At 50.7% G+C, this 17,536-nt stretch overlaps 1 protein-coding gene across 7 annotated transcripts in view; it reads right to left on the bottom strand.

Moving 5' to 3' along the window:
• Ahnak (AHNAK nucleoprotein) overlaps nt 1–17,083 on the bottom strand; it is a 74,754-nt gene extending 57,671 nt beyond the window's left edge. For 6 of the 7 annotated variants that reach the window (XM_055613822.1, XM_055613821.1, XM_055613820.1 and 3 more), the window contains exons 1-4: nt 16,943–17,083; nt 6,759–6,862; nt 6,246–6,402; nt 5,631–5,818 (exon numbers count right to left, since the gene is read on the bottom strand). In XM_055613822.1, the coding sequence (XP_055469797.1) occupies nt 5,631–5,818; nt 6,246–6,402 (345 nt within the window). In that variant the 5' untranslated portion in view covers nt 6,759–6,862; nt 16,943–17,083. Of the gene's footprint in view, nt 1–372; nt 4,599–5,630; nt 5,819–6,245; nt 6,403–6,758; nt 6,863–16,942 lie in introns of all 7 variants that reach the window. The other variant, XM_055613815.1, reaches the window with a different exon arrangement.
• Between the last annotated feature and the right edge of the window lie 453 nt (nt 17,084–17,536).

Below are 17,536 nucleotides of genomic sequence, written 5' to 3' on the forward strand. Positions count from 1 at the left end.
TCAGGCATGGAGATCTTAGGAGCCTTGAAGTGCATGTCAGGCATCTTAAACTTTGAACCCTTCAGCTTTCCTTCTGGACATTCAATATCAATATCACCAACATCCACATCAACTTCAGGACCTTTCAAATCTCCCTCCACTTTTGGAAGAGAAACATCTACATCACTTTTCAGTTTAGGTCCTTTCAGGTTAAGCCCAACATCAGGCATAGAGATTTTATGTGTCTGTATGCTCATGCTTGGCATCTTGAACTTGGGACCCTTTAGTTTCCCTTCTGGACCTTCAATATTCACATCAGGAACATCAATGTCTACCTTGGGTCCTGAGACATCAATGTTGGCCTTTTGAAGATTCACATCCACTTCAGGGCCTTCTCCTTTGAAGCCAGGCATGCTGAACTTGGGCATTTTTACCTTGGGCATCTTCAGGTGCCAGTCTGGGCCATGAACATCCACATCTGGTGCCTCCACTTTGGGGCCTTTGATGTCAACAGCAGGAGCTTTTATTTCCCCTCCTACTTTTGGAACTGACACATCATATTCTCCTTTTACTTTAGGGCCTTTCAAATTCAAGCTAACATCTGGCATGGATATCTTCTGAGGCTTTATATTCATTTCTGGCATCTTAAATTTCAAGCCTTTTAGTTTTGCATCTGGACCTTCAATATTTACATCTGGAACATCAACGTCTACCTTGGGTCCTGAAACATCAATGTTGGCCTTAGGTATGTCCACTTCTGGGCCTTCTCCTTTGAAGCCAGGCATACTAAACTTGGGCATTTTCATTTTAGGCATCTTAAGGTGCCAGTCTGGGCCATGAACTTCAAAATCTGGAGCATCAATGCCAACTTTGGGCCCTTTAATGTCCACATCTGGCACTTTTATTTCACCCTCTACCTCAGACAATGATACATCCACATCTGCTTTTCCTTTGGGCCCCTTAATATTCAAGTCCACATCAGGCATGGAGACCTTAGGGGCTTTGAAGTGCATATCAGGCATCTTAAACTTAGGTCCTTTCAGTTTCCCTTCTGGTCCCTCGATGTTCACATCTGGGGCCTCAATGTCAACTTTGGGTCCTGAGACATCAATATCAACCTTTGGCAGGTTCGCATCCACTTCAGGGCCCTCTGCTTTGAAGCCAGGCATGCTGAACTTGGGCATTTTTATTTTGGGCATCTTCAGGTGCCAGTCTGGCCCATGAACATCCACATCTGGGGCATCAATGTCCACTTTGGGCCCTTTGATGTCCACATCTGGAACTTTCATCTCACCTTCTACCTTAGGTACAGTCACATCCATGTCCCCCTTGACTTTGGGGCCTTTCAAGTTTAAGTCCACATCAGGCATTGAAATCTTCGGGGCCTTGATGTGCATATCAGGCATCTTAAATTTGGGGCCCTTTAGCTTTCCTTCTGGGCCCTCAAGGCTCACATCTGAGGTTTCAATGTCAACTTTAGGTCCTGAGACATCAATGGTAGCCTTAGGTAGGCTCACATCCACATCTGGGCCTTCACCTTTGAGAGTAGGCATACTGAACTTGGGCATTTTCATCTTTGGCATTTTCAGGCTCCAGTCTGGACCTTGACCCTCCACATCTGGTGCTTTGATATCTACATTTGGACCTTTAATGTCCACTTCTGAAACTTTCATCTCTCCTTCTATTTTTGGTGTAGACACGTCTATATTTCCTTTCATTTTGGGTCCTTTGATATCTAGGTTCACATCTGGTAGAGACACCTTTGGAGACTTGAAATGCATCTCAGGCATCTTAAACTTGGGGCCTTTCAGCTTCCCTTCTGGTCCCTCAAGATTCAAATCTGGAGCACTAATATCTAACTTTGGTACAGAAATGTCCACATCAGCCTTGGACATGTTCACATCCAACTCTGGGCCTTCTCCTTTAAGACTGGGCATGCTGAATTTGGGCATTTTAATCTTTGGCATTTTCAAGTTCCAATCAGGACCATGAATGTCAACATCTGGAGCACTGACCTCTACTTTTGGGCCTTTCAAGTCTCCTTCCAACTTTGGTATTGTGACATCATACTCTCCTTTTACCTTGGGACCTTTCATATGCAAATCCACATCAGGCACGGATATCTTTGGGGCCTTGATATTCATCTCGGGCATCTTCACCTTAGGACCCTTCAGCTTTCCCTCAGGTCCTTCAATGCTCACATCTGGAACTTTGATATCCACCTTGGGTCCTGAGACATCAATGTCAGCCTTAGGGAGATTCACCTCCACTTCTGGGCTCTCTGCCTTGAAGCCTGGAAGCTTGGGCATTTTCATCTTGGGCATCTTCATGTGCCATTCAGGACCTTGAACATCCACATCTGGGACATCAATGTCCACTTTAGCACTTTTAAGTTCAACATCAGGAACTTTAATCTCACCTTCAGCCCTTGGCACTGTGACATCATATTCTCCCTTTACACTGGGGCCTTTTAAGTGTAAGTCCACATCTGGCATGGAGATCTTTGGAGCTCTGATATTCATTTCAGGCATCTTAAACTTAGGTCCTTTCAACTTCCCTTCTGGTCCTTCCATGCTCACATCTGGACCACTGACCTCCACCTTAGGCCCAGAAATGTCCATATCTGCCTTGGGCAGGTCCACATCCACTTCTGGGCCCTCTGCTTTGAACCCTGGCACACTGAATTTGGGCATTTTCATCTTGGGTATCTTCAGGCCTTGGCCATGAACATCCACTTCTGGGGTATCAGCATCCACTTTGGGGCCTTTCAGTTCTGCCTCAAGCTTTGGTGTTGCAATGTCATGCTGTCCCTTCACCTTTGCACCTTTGATGTGCAGATCCACATCAGGCATAGGAACATTTGGAGTCTTGACACTTATGTCAGGCAGATTGATATTAGGACCTTTAAGTTTGCCACCTAGACCCTCCATGTTGACATTTGGGGCTTCTATATTGACCTTAGGCCCTGAAATACTGATATCTCCTTTGGATAGAGTCACATCTACATCTGGGCCTTCTCCTTTGACTCCTGGGACACTGAACTTGGGCATCTTCATCTTGGGCATTTTCAAGTTCCATTCTGGGCCATGGACTTCCACATCTGGGGCACTGATGTCCATTTTGGGGCCTTTGACATCAACTTCAGGGACTTTGGCTTTCCCTTCTACTTTGGGAAGCATGACATCTACACCCCCTTTCCCTTTTGGTACAGCTACATTTAAGTCTACATCTGCCATAGAAATCCTACAGGCCCCCATTTTTCCAGAAGGGCTGCTGAGCTTGGGACCTGTTAAGGCCCCCTCTAAGTTTGGTGTCTCTATGTCCACTCTGGAGCCTTTAACTGCCACCTGAGGGCCTTTAATATTGCCTTTCACCTCAGGAGCAGACACCTTCATATCTCCTTTCAGTTTACAGGACCCAAGGCTCAGATCTACATCCTGCATGGAGATCTTTGGTTTCTGAACAATCATTTCAGGAGTCTTGGCTTTAGCACCCTTCATCTTCCCTTCTAGCCCATCAGTAGCAATCTCAGGAAGACTGACATCCCCAGAGACCCCGGGAAGCGTCACTTCACCTGTGGGCAGTGTCACATCAATGTCAACTCCCTCTCCTTTTGAACCTGCTGCAGAGAATTTAGGGACTTTCATCTTGGGCACATTCATTTTGCCCCCTAAGCCATGAACATTGACATCAGGAGTTTCAATCTCCACACTAGGACCACTGATGCTGCCCTCAAGTTTCGAAGCACAGGCATCCATTCCTATGTTCCCTTGCAGCTTGGTGCCTTTCAGGCCTAAGTCACCCTCAAGTGACGGCCCAGTGATTTGGGGACCCTTCAGCTTCCCCTCGAGCCCTTCAATATTGACAGAGGAAGTACTGACTTCCAGATGAGGGGCCTGGATGTCCCCACCAATGGTCAAGCCTGGCTTGTCACCCTTGTGCCCCACAGAGAATTCAGGTGCAGAAACACTCAGCCCTACCTCTGGTATCTGACCCTCTGGGCCTGCTGACACACCAAATTTTGGCATCTTCATGGTAGGAATTTTAATTTTCCCAATATCACCACTCTGGAGGGAGGGGCCCTGTACCTCTACTGAGCCAGACCCAAGAGAAGACGAGATGTCCACTCCTGGAACTTGGATCCCTCCTTTGCCTCCCAAGTCCAAGCCCTTTGCTTTGGCATTGACACCTGGGCTTCCCACCTTTATCCCAGGCACAGTGACCTGGAATTTTGAGTGGCCAGCACCTTCAAGCTCTGGTCCTGTAGCAGAAATGGCACCTGCCCGGATATCCACAGCAGAGCCTGTGGATGGAGAGACTGCCCCGGATCCCGAGGGCAGTCTGATCACCGTCTTCCCAGACTGGGTTTCCACATCCGTAGTGGAGATTTCAGTCACTTCATGCCTTGGTATCTTGATCATGAACTCAGGGCTGCTGATGTCAATGTCCTTCACACCTTCTCGACCAGTCACATCCACAGTGTAGGCTGTGACCCTTCTGGTCACTGTGATGGTACGGCTCTGGGTCTCCCCAAGGTCCCCTTCTACTCCATCCTCAGACTTCAGGCGTGGCTTGATCTTTGTGGTGTAGATGCGCTGGTAGTCCTCATCATCCCCACTCTGCAGAAAGACATGCCCGGCAGAGGTTGCAGCAAAGCCTGCCTGTAAAGGCAGCTACCTGGCCGCAGCCCAGCCAACAAACAGAGTTGCCTGTTTCCCAAAGGTGCTCAGACCATAACAGAGGTCCAGAGAGCCTCCTGGGGCAGAATACAGGGGACTGAAGAAAGGGCTGACAGTCACATCACAAGAGGAAAATAGAAATTATTTGGAAGAAAATTCTGGTAAGCAAAAGTCATGGCGGGGTTAGGAAATATGTAGATTCCTGGACTGTGCTGCCTGGGAAGAGGCTCTACAATCTGCTGATAGTACAGAGACCCATCCCAACCACTCCCTTCATCCTTTAATTCTCAACTCACTGGCTTGATTGTTTGAGAAGGTCTTCCAGAAGCACACTGAAAAGCATTTGTGAAGGCTGATGGCCTGGCTAGTCTAGGTAATACTTCACTTTGAGGACACACAGCTCATTCAATGAAAACAAGCCATTAGGAGTAAAGAAACATTTCCCAGCCAGGCTCGATGGCACACACCTGCAATCCCAGCACTCAGGGAGGCAGAGGCAGGAGGGTCTCTGTGAGTTTGAGACCAGCCTGATCTACAAAGGGAGCACAAGACAGCCGAGACTACACAGATAAACTCTATCTCAAAAAAATTAATTAAAAAAAAAAAGAAGAAGCATTTCCCACAAGCACTGTGCTGCTCATCTTGCACACGGAATGCAGAGAGGCATGTTGAACACCAGTGAAGTCATTTCAAAGGCTCTAGTAAAGCAGCCAACCTTTCTCTTGGCATCTAAGCCCCCACTGCTTGCGTTGGTTCCGATGCCTTGGCACAGTCTCAAGAGAGTGAAGGAACACTATACTTGTAAGAACAGAATACAGCCACATGCCACATACAAACAGAAAGAAACCAGCAGAGAGAAGTCACAAGAGAGTGCAGAGAGGCGAAAAAAAAAGAGAAGGCTCAGGAAGTGCAGCCAAAAGGCCACCCAAATCATGGGGAGCTCAGAGCAAAGGTGGGTCACCAGGTACTCACCAGAACCACCTCAGAGCTACGGGAGCTGAAGACTTCATGGGTCCAGGTCTGTCCAGGCTCGGGGGAACGGTCCCCCTTACGGTGCAACTTCAAGCCAACGGTGTGATGCCCCATGGTGTTCAGCAACTGAGTCACCTCACCGGATTGCAGATTGTCAAAGTAGATGGTAGCACCCACAATCTGGTCCCCTAAGAAAAGAAATACGAAAATTAGGCCAAGACCCACAGTTCTCAAGAAAGCACCACAAAACACACAACTGACCTCCCTTTAACTTCATAGCTATCATGCAGACAACAGCATTGTCCTTTCGTTGAACAGGTGAAGAAACTGTGGCTTGAAAGGCCAACTATTTTACACAGAGCTGCAGAACTGGTGAGGACAGCAGAATCAGATCTGAAGACAAGGCCAGTCTCCAAGACTTCACATGACTGTCCCCCCTGAGATTCACGAACAAGACAGAGTCGCAAAGAAGGACAGGGATTGGATAGTGAACATCCTTAGGCTACTGGACCCAGGCCTTCCACAGTCATTTTGGTCATTTCTGCCTGGCTCCCTGCCTCCCACCCTTCTCCCTCTCACCCCCCAATACCCAGTCACTATCCTTGAAAGACTCACCCTCCTTGACCACTCCAGTGCGGGCCGCAGGGGAGTTCTGCATCACCTCCTGTACAAAGACTCCGTCGTCCCTCTGGGCAATGGTCAGCCCATGGGAGCCGCTGCCCTGCCAGTTAGGCAGCAGCAGCTCCCGGGTTGTCTCCTCCTCCTTTTCCATCTGGGATGAGGTGAAAAAACAGAGCTCTGGTCACGGGAACATGGAGGGCAGAAAGGCATGAGAAAGCCAGACATCTTTTGGTGCAGTGCCCATCAAAGGAATGGAGCCCAAGCTCCATCCACCTGCACCCTCAGCTCTGGCTCACTGCTGGCCAAGGGAGGGGTTCCTGAGGGGAGTGGAGGCCGTCTGCTTCATGTTTTTCCACTGTGGATGTTCTCCCAGTGCACAATAAAGAAGATAGACGAAATGGGGTAACTGGCCCTTTGATCCACCCAGGGCCCCGTTCCAAATGCCACACCACATGTGCAGCAACCCCACCCTAACCTCCACTCCTCTGAACCATCCCACCTACTGACCTTTGCAGGACTCTATTCAGGACAAATGCCTTGCCAGGAGCCCGCCCCTCCTTCTTCTCTTCCTGTATCAGTCTCTTTTTCTTCTGGAATCTCGGTCACACAACCTAGGAAAAATTTCACCATGATATTCACATTCATTTTCTCAAAACCTCAGTGAGCTGCCACTCAAATGCTAGACTGATGCACTTCCCCAGGCCAGGCCAAAACTCTGGTCCCCACTACAGTCGGAAACTACATGACTTTGAAACCTGTTGCTACAGAAAATGAGGTTAAAGGAAACTAGACAAGGACTCCAATGCTGACTGCATCCTCCTAGCTATAGGACTCTTTGCCAAGAACACCTGATTTCTCTGAACCTATGTTTCCTTGTCTGTGAAGATGGAAATAGTAAGAGTTCCATGCCAACTGAAAACAGCAGTGGTCCATGAAGGACCCACAAAACACCCATGTTCATCAGCCTCTAGAATACATGGTCCCACGTCACAAGCAGATAGATTGAGACTCTGAAAGGCCTGTTTATCTGGAGTTCACACACAGAGTGATGTTGCTGACGCTAGCCCCTAGCCTGTTCCTGTGGGTCTTCCCCTATGCCACATTTAGTCCATACCTTTTCACTAATGTGAGACTGTTCTCCAAGCATGGATGGTGGTGTCCTCCACCCCAATGACTGACTTAGCTTTCTATCTCTAGCCTGGCCCTCAGGACCAAAAGGAACCCCTACCAGATGGAAGGTCCAAAAGCTGTGTTCCTGATAGTGGTCAGAACAAAGATAATCCCAACACTACCAGGCTTCCAAAGCTAAAAGGCTGAAGCTGAGCCCAGCTCAGGCCTGTGATGAGTCAGGGTCTATACAGCTGCCCATACTGGACCCTAAAGCCAGCACCATAGGTAAAGGCATCCCTCCTTGGCACAGGATGAATTATCAGCTACAGAGGTACCCTGGGAAAGGCACCTGGCAGGATGGTATATATGGCAATGAACTACAGCACCCACACAAAATGGCATTGGCAGCCATCTAAAGCATACCTGTGAAATTGTGTGAGGGACTCTATAAACTGTGGTGAGACTCACCCAAAGCCACACCCTGAAACTGTGTACATCCAGAAATTAGCCAACCAATCAATAAATATATGCATACTGATCACCTCCTGTATGTCCTAGGCTGTACTAGATGCCGCTGCAAAGGATATCATCCAGGGGCAATACAGCCCAGCCCAGCACTTAATTGTACATGGCATTGTTACCTCCCATCTCTCACACATCCTCTAGACATTTATTGAATGCACTTCCTGTGCCAGATATGGAAATTTAAAAGACTTAAGAGTCCTGTCCCCATACAAATGATAAGCAAGGGACTCTGAGTATGACCAACTGGGTTCCACAATATTCCAGAAATCTTAAGAGGCATCTCGGGGAATGAAATACAAATGAGACTTCCAAGGTGCTGGAATTGGCCTCTAGGATGGGACTGTGGCTCTGACAAATCCATGGCACTTAATGGGTCCAGTCTCAGGCAGAAACCAGCATGGACAAAAGATAGACACAAAGATAAACCCCAGATCACCACACCTGTTCTCAAACTCGACCAACACATAAATGCAGTGCTTATCGTGGGCCTACTTGACAACACAGGTGCTGGCTGGAGTGTGAACGAGGGCAGGAGAGAGGCCTGCTGGCACAGGCTTGAGCGAGGAAAACACCCCCTCCCTTCCCAGCAAGCAGAAGAGGCTGATTTAAGAGAAAAGCCACACTGACTCTTCCCAACTTGAAACTGGTACCCTCTGCCTGGGACTAACACTAAGAACCCAGCCTGGAAGACAGAAGCCAGGCAGAAGCAGAAAAGTAAAAGTCTCTAGGTCACACATCTAAAAACTGAAGCCACCCCTTCAGGTTTCCCCAGTACCCCTGTCCTCCTCCTTGTACAGGGCCCCTTGCTCAGCCAAGCTTCCTGGTGCTGAGCCAGCAGAGGAGAAAGAGAGTCAGCTCACTCTCACCCACACGGTGGCCCCACCCTCCCCCCCTTCCATGGTGACTCACTAAAGTCTGCAGCAACAGCTCCAGACATGCACAGGGTCACGCCTAAAACCTAGTAATGCAATGCCTCCTAGGCCAGGCCCCCAAATGCCAAAGGGGCTAGAACTTCCCAGTTTCCCTTCTCTAGATTGAGGACAAGGGTCCTTATATGCAAAAAGCGCCGAGAACCAACCTGGACCTGCCATATGCTACTGAGAGAGGAAGTCATTCTGAAAACCTCTCAAACTGCAAACAGGACCCACGGGACCCATGCTACGAGTCGGCCCCACCCAGGTGGGCCTGCCAAGCACCTGTCCGAAACGCCAATGACCAAGAAAGACTCCCTTCTCATCAAATCTGGGCCTGAAAGGTCCAGGATGCACATGAGAGATGTGAGGCCACGGTGGCAACGGCCTTGTTTTCTGCATCTGGGCCGAAGTTCTTGGTCTATTCTCCACCGGTAGGGCCCATAGCCAGCCCAGATGTCCCCCCCCACTCTGCCCACACAGTTGGGTTAAGTCAGGCCTCCAGGAAAACCCAAAAGGTCTTTGGAGGTTGGGGGAATTCTTCCTTCAGTCACTCATCACAAGCCTTTGGGGCTTGAAGGAGAGTCAAATGTGCACTCCTAACACGGTAGCCACATCCGGCTGTTTCAATTTAAACAGATTAGCCTGGCATGGTGGTACACACCTATAGTGCCAGCACTCAAGAGGGCAAGCAGGAAGATCAAGAGTTTAAGGGTGGCCTGGGCTACAGCACAAGTTCATTGCCAACCTGGACTACATGAAAGCTTGTCTCCAAAAGCCAAAAATAAAACAATTTTAGGCAGAAAATTAAATTATTGTGGTTCCCCCCACCCGAGGAAAAAAAACGAGAGATGACTCAGTGGTTGGGAATGCTTGCGGCTCTTCCAGAGAACCTGAGTTCAGTTCCCAGCAGCCATGTCAGGCGGCACACTATCACCCGTAACTCCAGCTCCAGGGGAGCTCTAGCTTCCGTGTACACCTCCACGTATATGCACACACTCACACAGGCCCACATGGATACACATAAATAAGCATTTAAACTATTTTAAATGATTTTTAATTGTGTGTATGTATGTGCATGCGTGTACGTGACTGTAGGTACCCATAAGGCCAAGGGGGTAGAATTCCCCTGGAACTGGAATTAGAGGTTGTAACTGGCCCACCATGGGTGCTAGGTACCAAATTTGGGTCGTCTGAAAAACTAGTACTCAATCTTAACCACCAAACCATCCCTCCAGCCCTGTTGGGGTCTTTTGGTTTATTTTATTTTTTTAGTCTTTTTGAGACAGGCATATTGTCCAGGCTGACCTCAGACTGAGTAGCTGAGAATGACCTTGAACTTCCTGATCCACCTGCCTCTAGCTTTTCAGTTCTGAGATTACAAAGGTGTACTGCCATGCCCAGCTCCAAGTTAAAAATGTAATTCCATTAGCCACAGTATAGGTGCCTAACAGCCACTGCCACAACTAGAGAGCAAGGATAAGCAAAGTCTCCCCTACAGCAGCATTCTAGAGGACAGCGCTGGCTGCTGCTTGCGTACAGAGTAAGGAAGGTACATAGAAGCAAGAATAGGGAAGTGGTAAAACCCTAAAATTTAGGTCTGCTGGCTCTAGGCCTGTGCCCCAGGAGAGATGGGCATGTGGAGAACCCCTAAGGCAGAAGGCTGCTTGGAGGAGAGAGGAGTGAGGTAGTGAGGATGCTCTAGTGAAAAACAGAAAGGATTCAGGGACCGAGCACAATTCCAGCCAAATGCCAGGCCAGAATGACCCGTCCTGCAACTCAAAGTCACAAAAACACATGCAGCAGCAAGGCTCTGCCTGTGCCCGCTATCGTTCTGAGCAGATCCAGACGGTGTCCAAAAGCAGAGGGTTCCTAGCAAGGGTGACCTCCAGAAGAGCATTGTCTCCCCTGTCATGAAGGAACTAGGCGTTTTTTTTTCTCCACAAGTGAGAGCTCAAGGCAATTGCTGCTGCAGCTACAGACAGCCACTGTCAAGATGACAGGACCTCTCTCTGTGCATGCATGTGTGCGTGCATGCGTGCGTGCGTGCGTGCGTGTGTGTGTGTGTGTGTGTGTGACAAGCCCTGGGGCCTCAATGGCTGAATGGCTCAAACCTGATGACAAGACCTGTGCCAGAAGGGTACGTGGAGCAGACCTGCCTAGCACAATCTACACACAGAAAAGAAAGAAGTACTCTGCCTGCATCAGGCAGGACCTCAGTGACTGAACCTTCCACATGCCCTAACCAATCTGCTATACACACGAGGCCAGGAACAAGCAGTTTCCATCCCAAGAACATAATGACTCACAGCTAGGATTAGAGATCTCTACCAGAGGGAAAGCCCTGACACTCATAACCAGGTGAGGGGTTGGACAGTCACAGTAGAGAGACACACCCAGAAGGATGATATACTGTCATAAACACTCCCCAAAGAGGAAGAGGAAGCTTCACAATGAAGGAAAACCCTGCCATCGATAAGTTAAGAGGACTGCATGACTGTGCGGCTGATAGCCCACACTTAGGGTCCCATCTCCTATACAAATGATCCTAGAGGGAAAGGAGTAACAACATTATTTTAGAAATACAGACACAGGCCCCCATCCAACAGTCTTCACCCAAGCAGAGAGACCAAGACACAAACATACATATAGGATGAGACACATGAGAAACCACAGAAAACGATCCAGAAGGAAAACATAGAAGCAAGCCCTGCGCTGGAGCAGGAGAGGGAAGTGCTCACCAGATCACTAGAAAAGAGAAGCTTCCCCTTTTGTCCCCCCCCTTCTCCCCCACCCCCGCTTACAAGGGCCCCACCTAGACAGAGTTGTAGGTACACCCGGACAAGGGCGTTTGATTCTGGGTCTCTTTGAGGCTGTGTCCCCAAGGGTCAGGAATCTCAAGCTTCCCAAAAGCCTGAACTCTCAGAAATTAGTTCTGGATGTCTCTTGGGCTAATATGTGGAAGACAAGAGACACTTTTCTTTCTAACACTGGATCTGAGTTTGGTTGACAGAACCCACACGGTAGAAGAAGAAAATTAACTCCTGCAAGTTGTCCTCAAACATTTACACATGTGCCACAGCATGAGGGCACACAGATACGTACACAAAAACACATTTATTACAGAAGAGGAAAATCAGCAAACGTTTAGCAGATACGGGCATAATGGTGCACACTTGTAATTCCAGCGCTTAAGAGGCTGCGCCAGGGGGATCTGCAAGTTCCAGCCCATCCTGGACTACATAATGAGTTCAAGGATAGCCTTGACTACATGAGAGTCTCAAAAAAACAAACAAAAAACTTTACAGGGATGAACCCTGTGTCCCCTACGGCCTATAATTCTCAGGAGGGTAAGACAGGAATATCTAAAGTTTTAGGCAAACAAAGCTACTTAAGTAGACATAAAAGAGGCGCCTTCCACTTATGAGTGAGAACAAACAAGAAGAATTAGCCTAACAAGACGCAGATGACCTGGATATTGAAGGGATGTTCAGAGAAACACATAAAAGGAAAGACACACACACACACACACACACACACACACACACACATCATGCAGAAGCAAAGAGACCCTTGTCAGTCCCATGTCACACCCTTCCCAGCTCAGGCAGTCCTCTGTGGTAAGAAAGCTTTATTAGCTCACAGCAGGTGCCTGCCACCTGTTCACCTGGTACTTGGGTCCCTGGGTGTGCCCCTTTCTCTCTGTGTGTACACCCGTGAGGGTTAGGCCTGCTACCTGCCCCAGAAGGAGGGAAACCGGTGCTGACCCAGCCTACAATGACCAGGAGGGAGTTTTACCAGCCTCCTCACTCTAGCTGCCCCCCTCCCCATCAGCCTCTCCCTACCATGCTGGGCTTTTTGCTCACTGACCTCTAAAGCAGCAATCACCAGCCCCATGACTGGGTCTTGATTTCCACCTCCACTTCTCTCTACTCTGGCCACACACATTTTCCCCCAACTCTTTAGAGCAAGCCGTAGGCCCCAAAGCTCTAAATTCTCACTTCCAGCAGGAAGGGAGAGTCCCTCTCCCTTCCCTAGCCAGGGGACTCTCCACCTCTCCTAGTGAGAGGCTGGGGATAGCATATGAACCAATGGGAAGTGCCTCATCAGGAAGAATTGGCCTTAGACAGGACAGCAGGGATTAAGACACCAACTCTGAGGAGAGTGTCCTGTGGTTGGAGAATCAGGGGGAGAAGTGTGTTGGAGTTGTCTAGGGGTAGATTACAGTTTAGCCCATACCCTGTGCCCCACCCTGCTCCCTGGTAGGTGCTACATGTTCGCCCCCCAGTGGTCAGGCCACGTAGCAAAAAAACCTCAAAGCCAGGTCTTCAAACGGCAGTGGCAACATCCCCCCCACATCCCCAGCCTAGCCAGGACACGTAGCCAGGATCAGCTCCAGGCACTTCCCCTTCCCCCAGAACCTCCGCTCCAGCCCCCAGGGACCAGGCAGGATGCCGCTCCCTGAGAGGCTGTGTGCAATGCCTTGCCCAGCTCAACCTCCATCTGTGGGGACCATGCACCCAACGCTGCCCTATCCTTCTTGACGTCCTCTGGACACAAACTTAAAGCTTTGACCATACAGGATAAAGAAGCTCGCTTCAGTACATAGCTGCAGTCTCTGCACACTGACATGAAACTTCCACCTTAGAGCAGTCAGTCATTGCCTCTGTCCTCCAAGTCCCAGGAGGCCAACAGAGGTGACACATCCAGAGTGAGGACACCACGAACAGCCAACAGGACCTCTTCTCACAAGTAATAACACAAACTTCACTGAAAGACACAGAGGCTCAAGGCCACAGTCAAACCCAAGACCAATTATTTGAGCTTTAGCCCACTAGGAACTGGGGCTAAGAGAAATAAAGAGGAGCTTATCAGAGCACATAGAGACATTTCTGCAGAAACATACTGTGACATATCCCTCTATACCGACACTTCTTGGACACACTCAGACAAAGATGATACTATGGTCAGGGAAGCTTTGGAAGCCAGCCTCATGGTCCAGTGGTCAAATACAGGAACTGCAAGTTCCTAGGAGCCTGGCTGAAGCCTGAAGGGGGCAAAGAGTGCAGAAAGCCCTAGACATTCACCACTACTGCGGCCCAAGTCTACAGCACATTCTAAATTGGCAGCCACCTCCCTTCCTCTAACCTAAGTAAGTGTAAGCACATGGTCAGCCCAGCCCCAAGGAGAGAAACTTGAGGGTGTCCAGGCAAAGATCCCTTCAGAAGTCAGACTAGCTCTCCCAGTCTGCCTCTCTTGTCTATCTCCAGGCAGTTCCCAAGTTCTGAAAAGGTAGTGCCCCACACACTCATCCACCCCCACAGCTTTACCCTAACCCCTCAAACCAGCTCCTCAGGCTCAGAGTGGTGTGCTTTGCCAGAACCTGACAGGCAGTTCCAAGTAGAACAGAAGAGTTGGGCCTACTGCTGCTCTGAACCTTTAAGAAGCAGAGCCTCCCTGGGCCTAAAGTGAATGGGGAGGAGGGAGGGCATAGCTCATTCCCTGCCCTTGGCTAATGCCACAGAGCTCCTTGGTCCACTCTCTCACCTGCCCTTTTCTGAACCTGAACCTGGGGTGGTAGGCCAAGACTCTGCATAGCTCCTGACCTCCATATTATTAGCATTAAGCCTTGAATGACTCACATGTCTCCCCGAATGTCCTGGTTCTCTTAGCCATGTCCGTTTGCGTAATCACTTAGGGACAAGAGCTTTAGAAAGAAGTTCAGACGTCTTCCAGATGTTATCCCTATCAGCACTCAAGGTCTTGAGTCCTTTACTAGCTCAGCTCCCATGCTCCCAGTTTCTTTCCCACACTGCCTTGCCCATAACTCAGCTCAGAGGAAGAGAATGCAACTTAAATGAGGGGTTCCCTTCTACCTCACAATCTGCACACTCTACAGACCAGATACAGGCCTCGCCCTTATAGTTTCTCCAGGTGAGAAAAGAAAGCTACTGGCTCGTTGAGCTTGGGAAAGGGAAAAGAGACCCACCCTACCCCAAAGACTTTCCTCATGGGGCAGGACCAATGCAGCCCTACTCACCTAAGCTACTCTCAGTATGAGCAGAGCCCCTTAAATGTTTCCCAAGGCACCTTCTGCCTTCCCTTCCCTCTTCCCAGTCACCTGTGAGGACAGCAACCAGCTGAATCACTGGCTCCTGTGAACTCAGCTCAACACCTATTATATGTCAGGCTGCTGTTAGGAAAGGGGTGCAGTAAGATGGTTCCTGTGGTTGAAGCTAATTTTTTGTTTGTTGTTTGCTTGCTTGCTTGTTCTTGGAGACAGGTTTTTCTCTTTATAGCTCTGGCTGTCCTGGAACTCACTCTGTAAACGAGGCTGGCCTCAAACTCATATAGAGATCCACCTGCCTCTGCCTCCCAAGTACTGAGATTAAAGACATGAGCCACCACTGCAGGACTTGAAGCTAAATTTTAAGGGCAGACTGTTTCAAAACCATTTATTGGGAGTCCAGCAGTGTTCTGGGGACAGAAGTAGACCTCTGGGTCCTTTTTCTCCTGGGAATTGCAGGTCACTCTCCAAGGCCCCCAACAACCTCGGGGAAACATTTCTACAAATTCCCTCTACAGAACAGGAACCTCATGTCCTCAGAGACAGCCCAGGGCCACACCCTGGCACACCAGGGTGCCAACTGAGGCACACCATGCGTGCAAATCTTCTGTGGTCACATTGTGCAAAAGTGACAATACGTAGGCAAACACCACACACACACACACACACACACACACACACACACACACACACCACCCCACCGGGAACACTCTTAAGTTGTCAAGGCTCAATTTGAGTTATGGGGTATCCCCGGGTCCCCTCTAACAGTCTTCCAAAGCTCACCCTTAAGTACAGCTAGTCCTGCTGCCAACCCAGCGCTACCCATGGGTCTGTGTTCCCCAAACCCGCCCTGGCACTCACTGCAAGGGACTCCCAGCCAGAGGAGGCCCAGGCCCTTGCACACTGCACATCCCCTCCCTGCATGGGAAAGCCTTACATAACACAGCTCTCTGCACACACCCTAAGCGCTGCCTTTCCAACCCCACAGCAGGATCTTGCCCCCCGCCCTCTTCGCTGGCGCACACTGCAAAAGTGGAGGGTTCCAGAGAGAGCAGCGAAGTCCTTCACCTACGCCCTACGCTCAGGCCCCCACCGCCTACACACCAGCTCTTTCCCCCTCCTCTTTGCCCCTCACCACTTCCCCCCCTCCCCAGCCCCGAATTCTGGTTTGAATTAGTCACCGGCTCCAACCACTACATTCCTCAGGCTGCTGGCGTCCAGCCAGGCGCTGGGGCGGGGACCATCCCGCCCGGACGAGTTTGGGAGTGGGGTGGGGTAGGGAGAAAGCACCGCCCCTAGAAGGAGCAAAGGAGGTTCTGGGGACCGTGTCGATTGCTCAGCCCCCTCCCCGCCCACCCCAGTGCAGGAATCTCCGTAATTATGTCCCCTCCACCCCCACTCCCACCCAATCCCGCAGGGAGGCCCACTGCAAACTTCCAGGCTCCGACGCCCTAGAGGAAGAAGGGAGTTTTCTGGATCTGGGAACGTGGAGGGGCAAGACTAGGGCGGGGCAGCTGAAGGGGAGCTGCTGAAGGCGCAGCTAGGAGCTAGGAAGGGAGGTACAGAGCAGGGTGGGGCTGACGGGACTCCGGACACGAAGTTCAGGGCGGAGGTGTGCGGAGCCGCGAAGGACAGCAGAGGTGGCATGCGGTGCAGGGGCGCGGCGGGAGGGGGGGGACTGCGACGGGGGATCTCGGAAAACTTCTCCAGTAAACAGGGAATAGGAACCCAGTAGCGCTCTGAGCCACCGCCCCAACGGGGGCCATCAGGCCAAGAACGCAGCGCGCTACAGTGCAGTTGGGACGACAGCCCGCCCTCGGGAGAAACAAGCGCAGCAAAGCACACTTCGAAGCTATTTCCTAACTTAGTCCAACTTGTGCCCCAACTTCAGAGACACAGCTTCTCTCCCAGAGCGCGCCGCGTCGCCTGCCCCAGCAGCAACTAGCGGCCGGGTTTGCTCCAAACTGTTGCAAACCTCGCAGTGACACTACTGCAAATGCACCTCGCCCGGGTCCTTCCCTCCCCTAGTCACCCGCACCCTCGCCCCAGACCGCACCACCCGGCGCTTGGATCCCTACCTGCGGGCTCAGCCCCAGGACGCAGCCATAGCCGGAGTAGGGCCCGAGGTCGCAGTGCTGTGACTGCTGGCGACAGCGAGCCCCAGTCGGGGCGGGTCTGGCAGGGCAGACAGTGCAGTCCCCGCGGCAGAGCTGCTCCAAGTGGCCGGGCCCCCGCGCGCGGAGGCGGCTCTTGTAACTCGGGCGGGTCTGCCCCGAGCTGTGGGGAGAGGGCGGGGCCGGGCGGGGCCCGAACAGGGCTGGGACCCGAGAGAGAGAGAGAGAGAGAGAGAGAGAGAGAGAGAGAGAGAGAGAGACTAATGCTGAAGCCACACGGGAGTGGGCTGCTGAGAGGAGAACGCAGCAGAGGGGGCTCTGGGTCGAGGAGGCTTCGCCTTTTCCCTTCCCCTATCCCATCTATTGCTCCTGTCCCGGGTCTGGATATTTCTACCCCAGTTTAAATAGTGTGTGTTCACCGGAAAGAAATTCCTGGAAACACGGGAGCAGGGGCTCGCTATCACAGCTGAAATCCTTCGTCAACCCATTCTGCAGGAAAAGCCACGAAGCTCAGATGATTCAGCCTCGACCTCCAGCCTCAACACAGACCTTTGAGCT

The sequence above is a fragment of the Psammomys obesus genome, unplaced genomic scaffold (assembly GCF_907164565.1).
Source record: "Psammomys obesus unplaced genomic scaffold, mPsaObe1.curated_primary_1811, whole genome shotgun sequence".
NCBI lineage: Eukaryota > Metazoa > Chordata > Mammalia > Rodentia > Muridae > Psammomys > Psammomys obesus.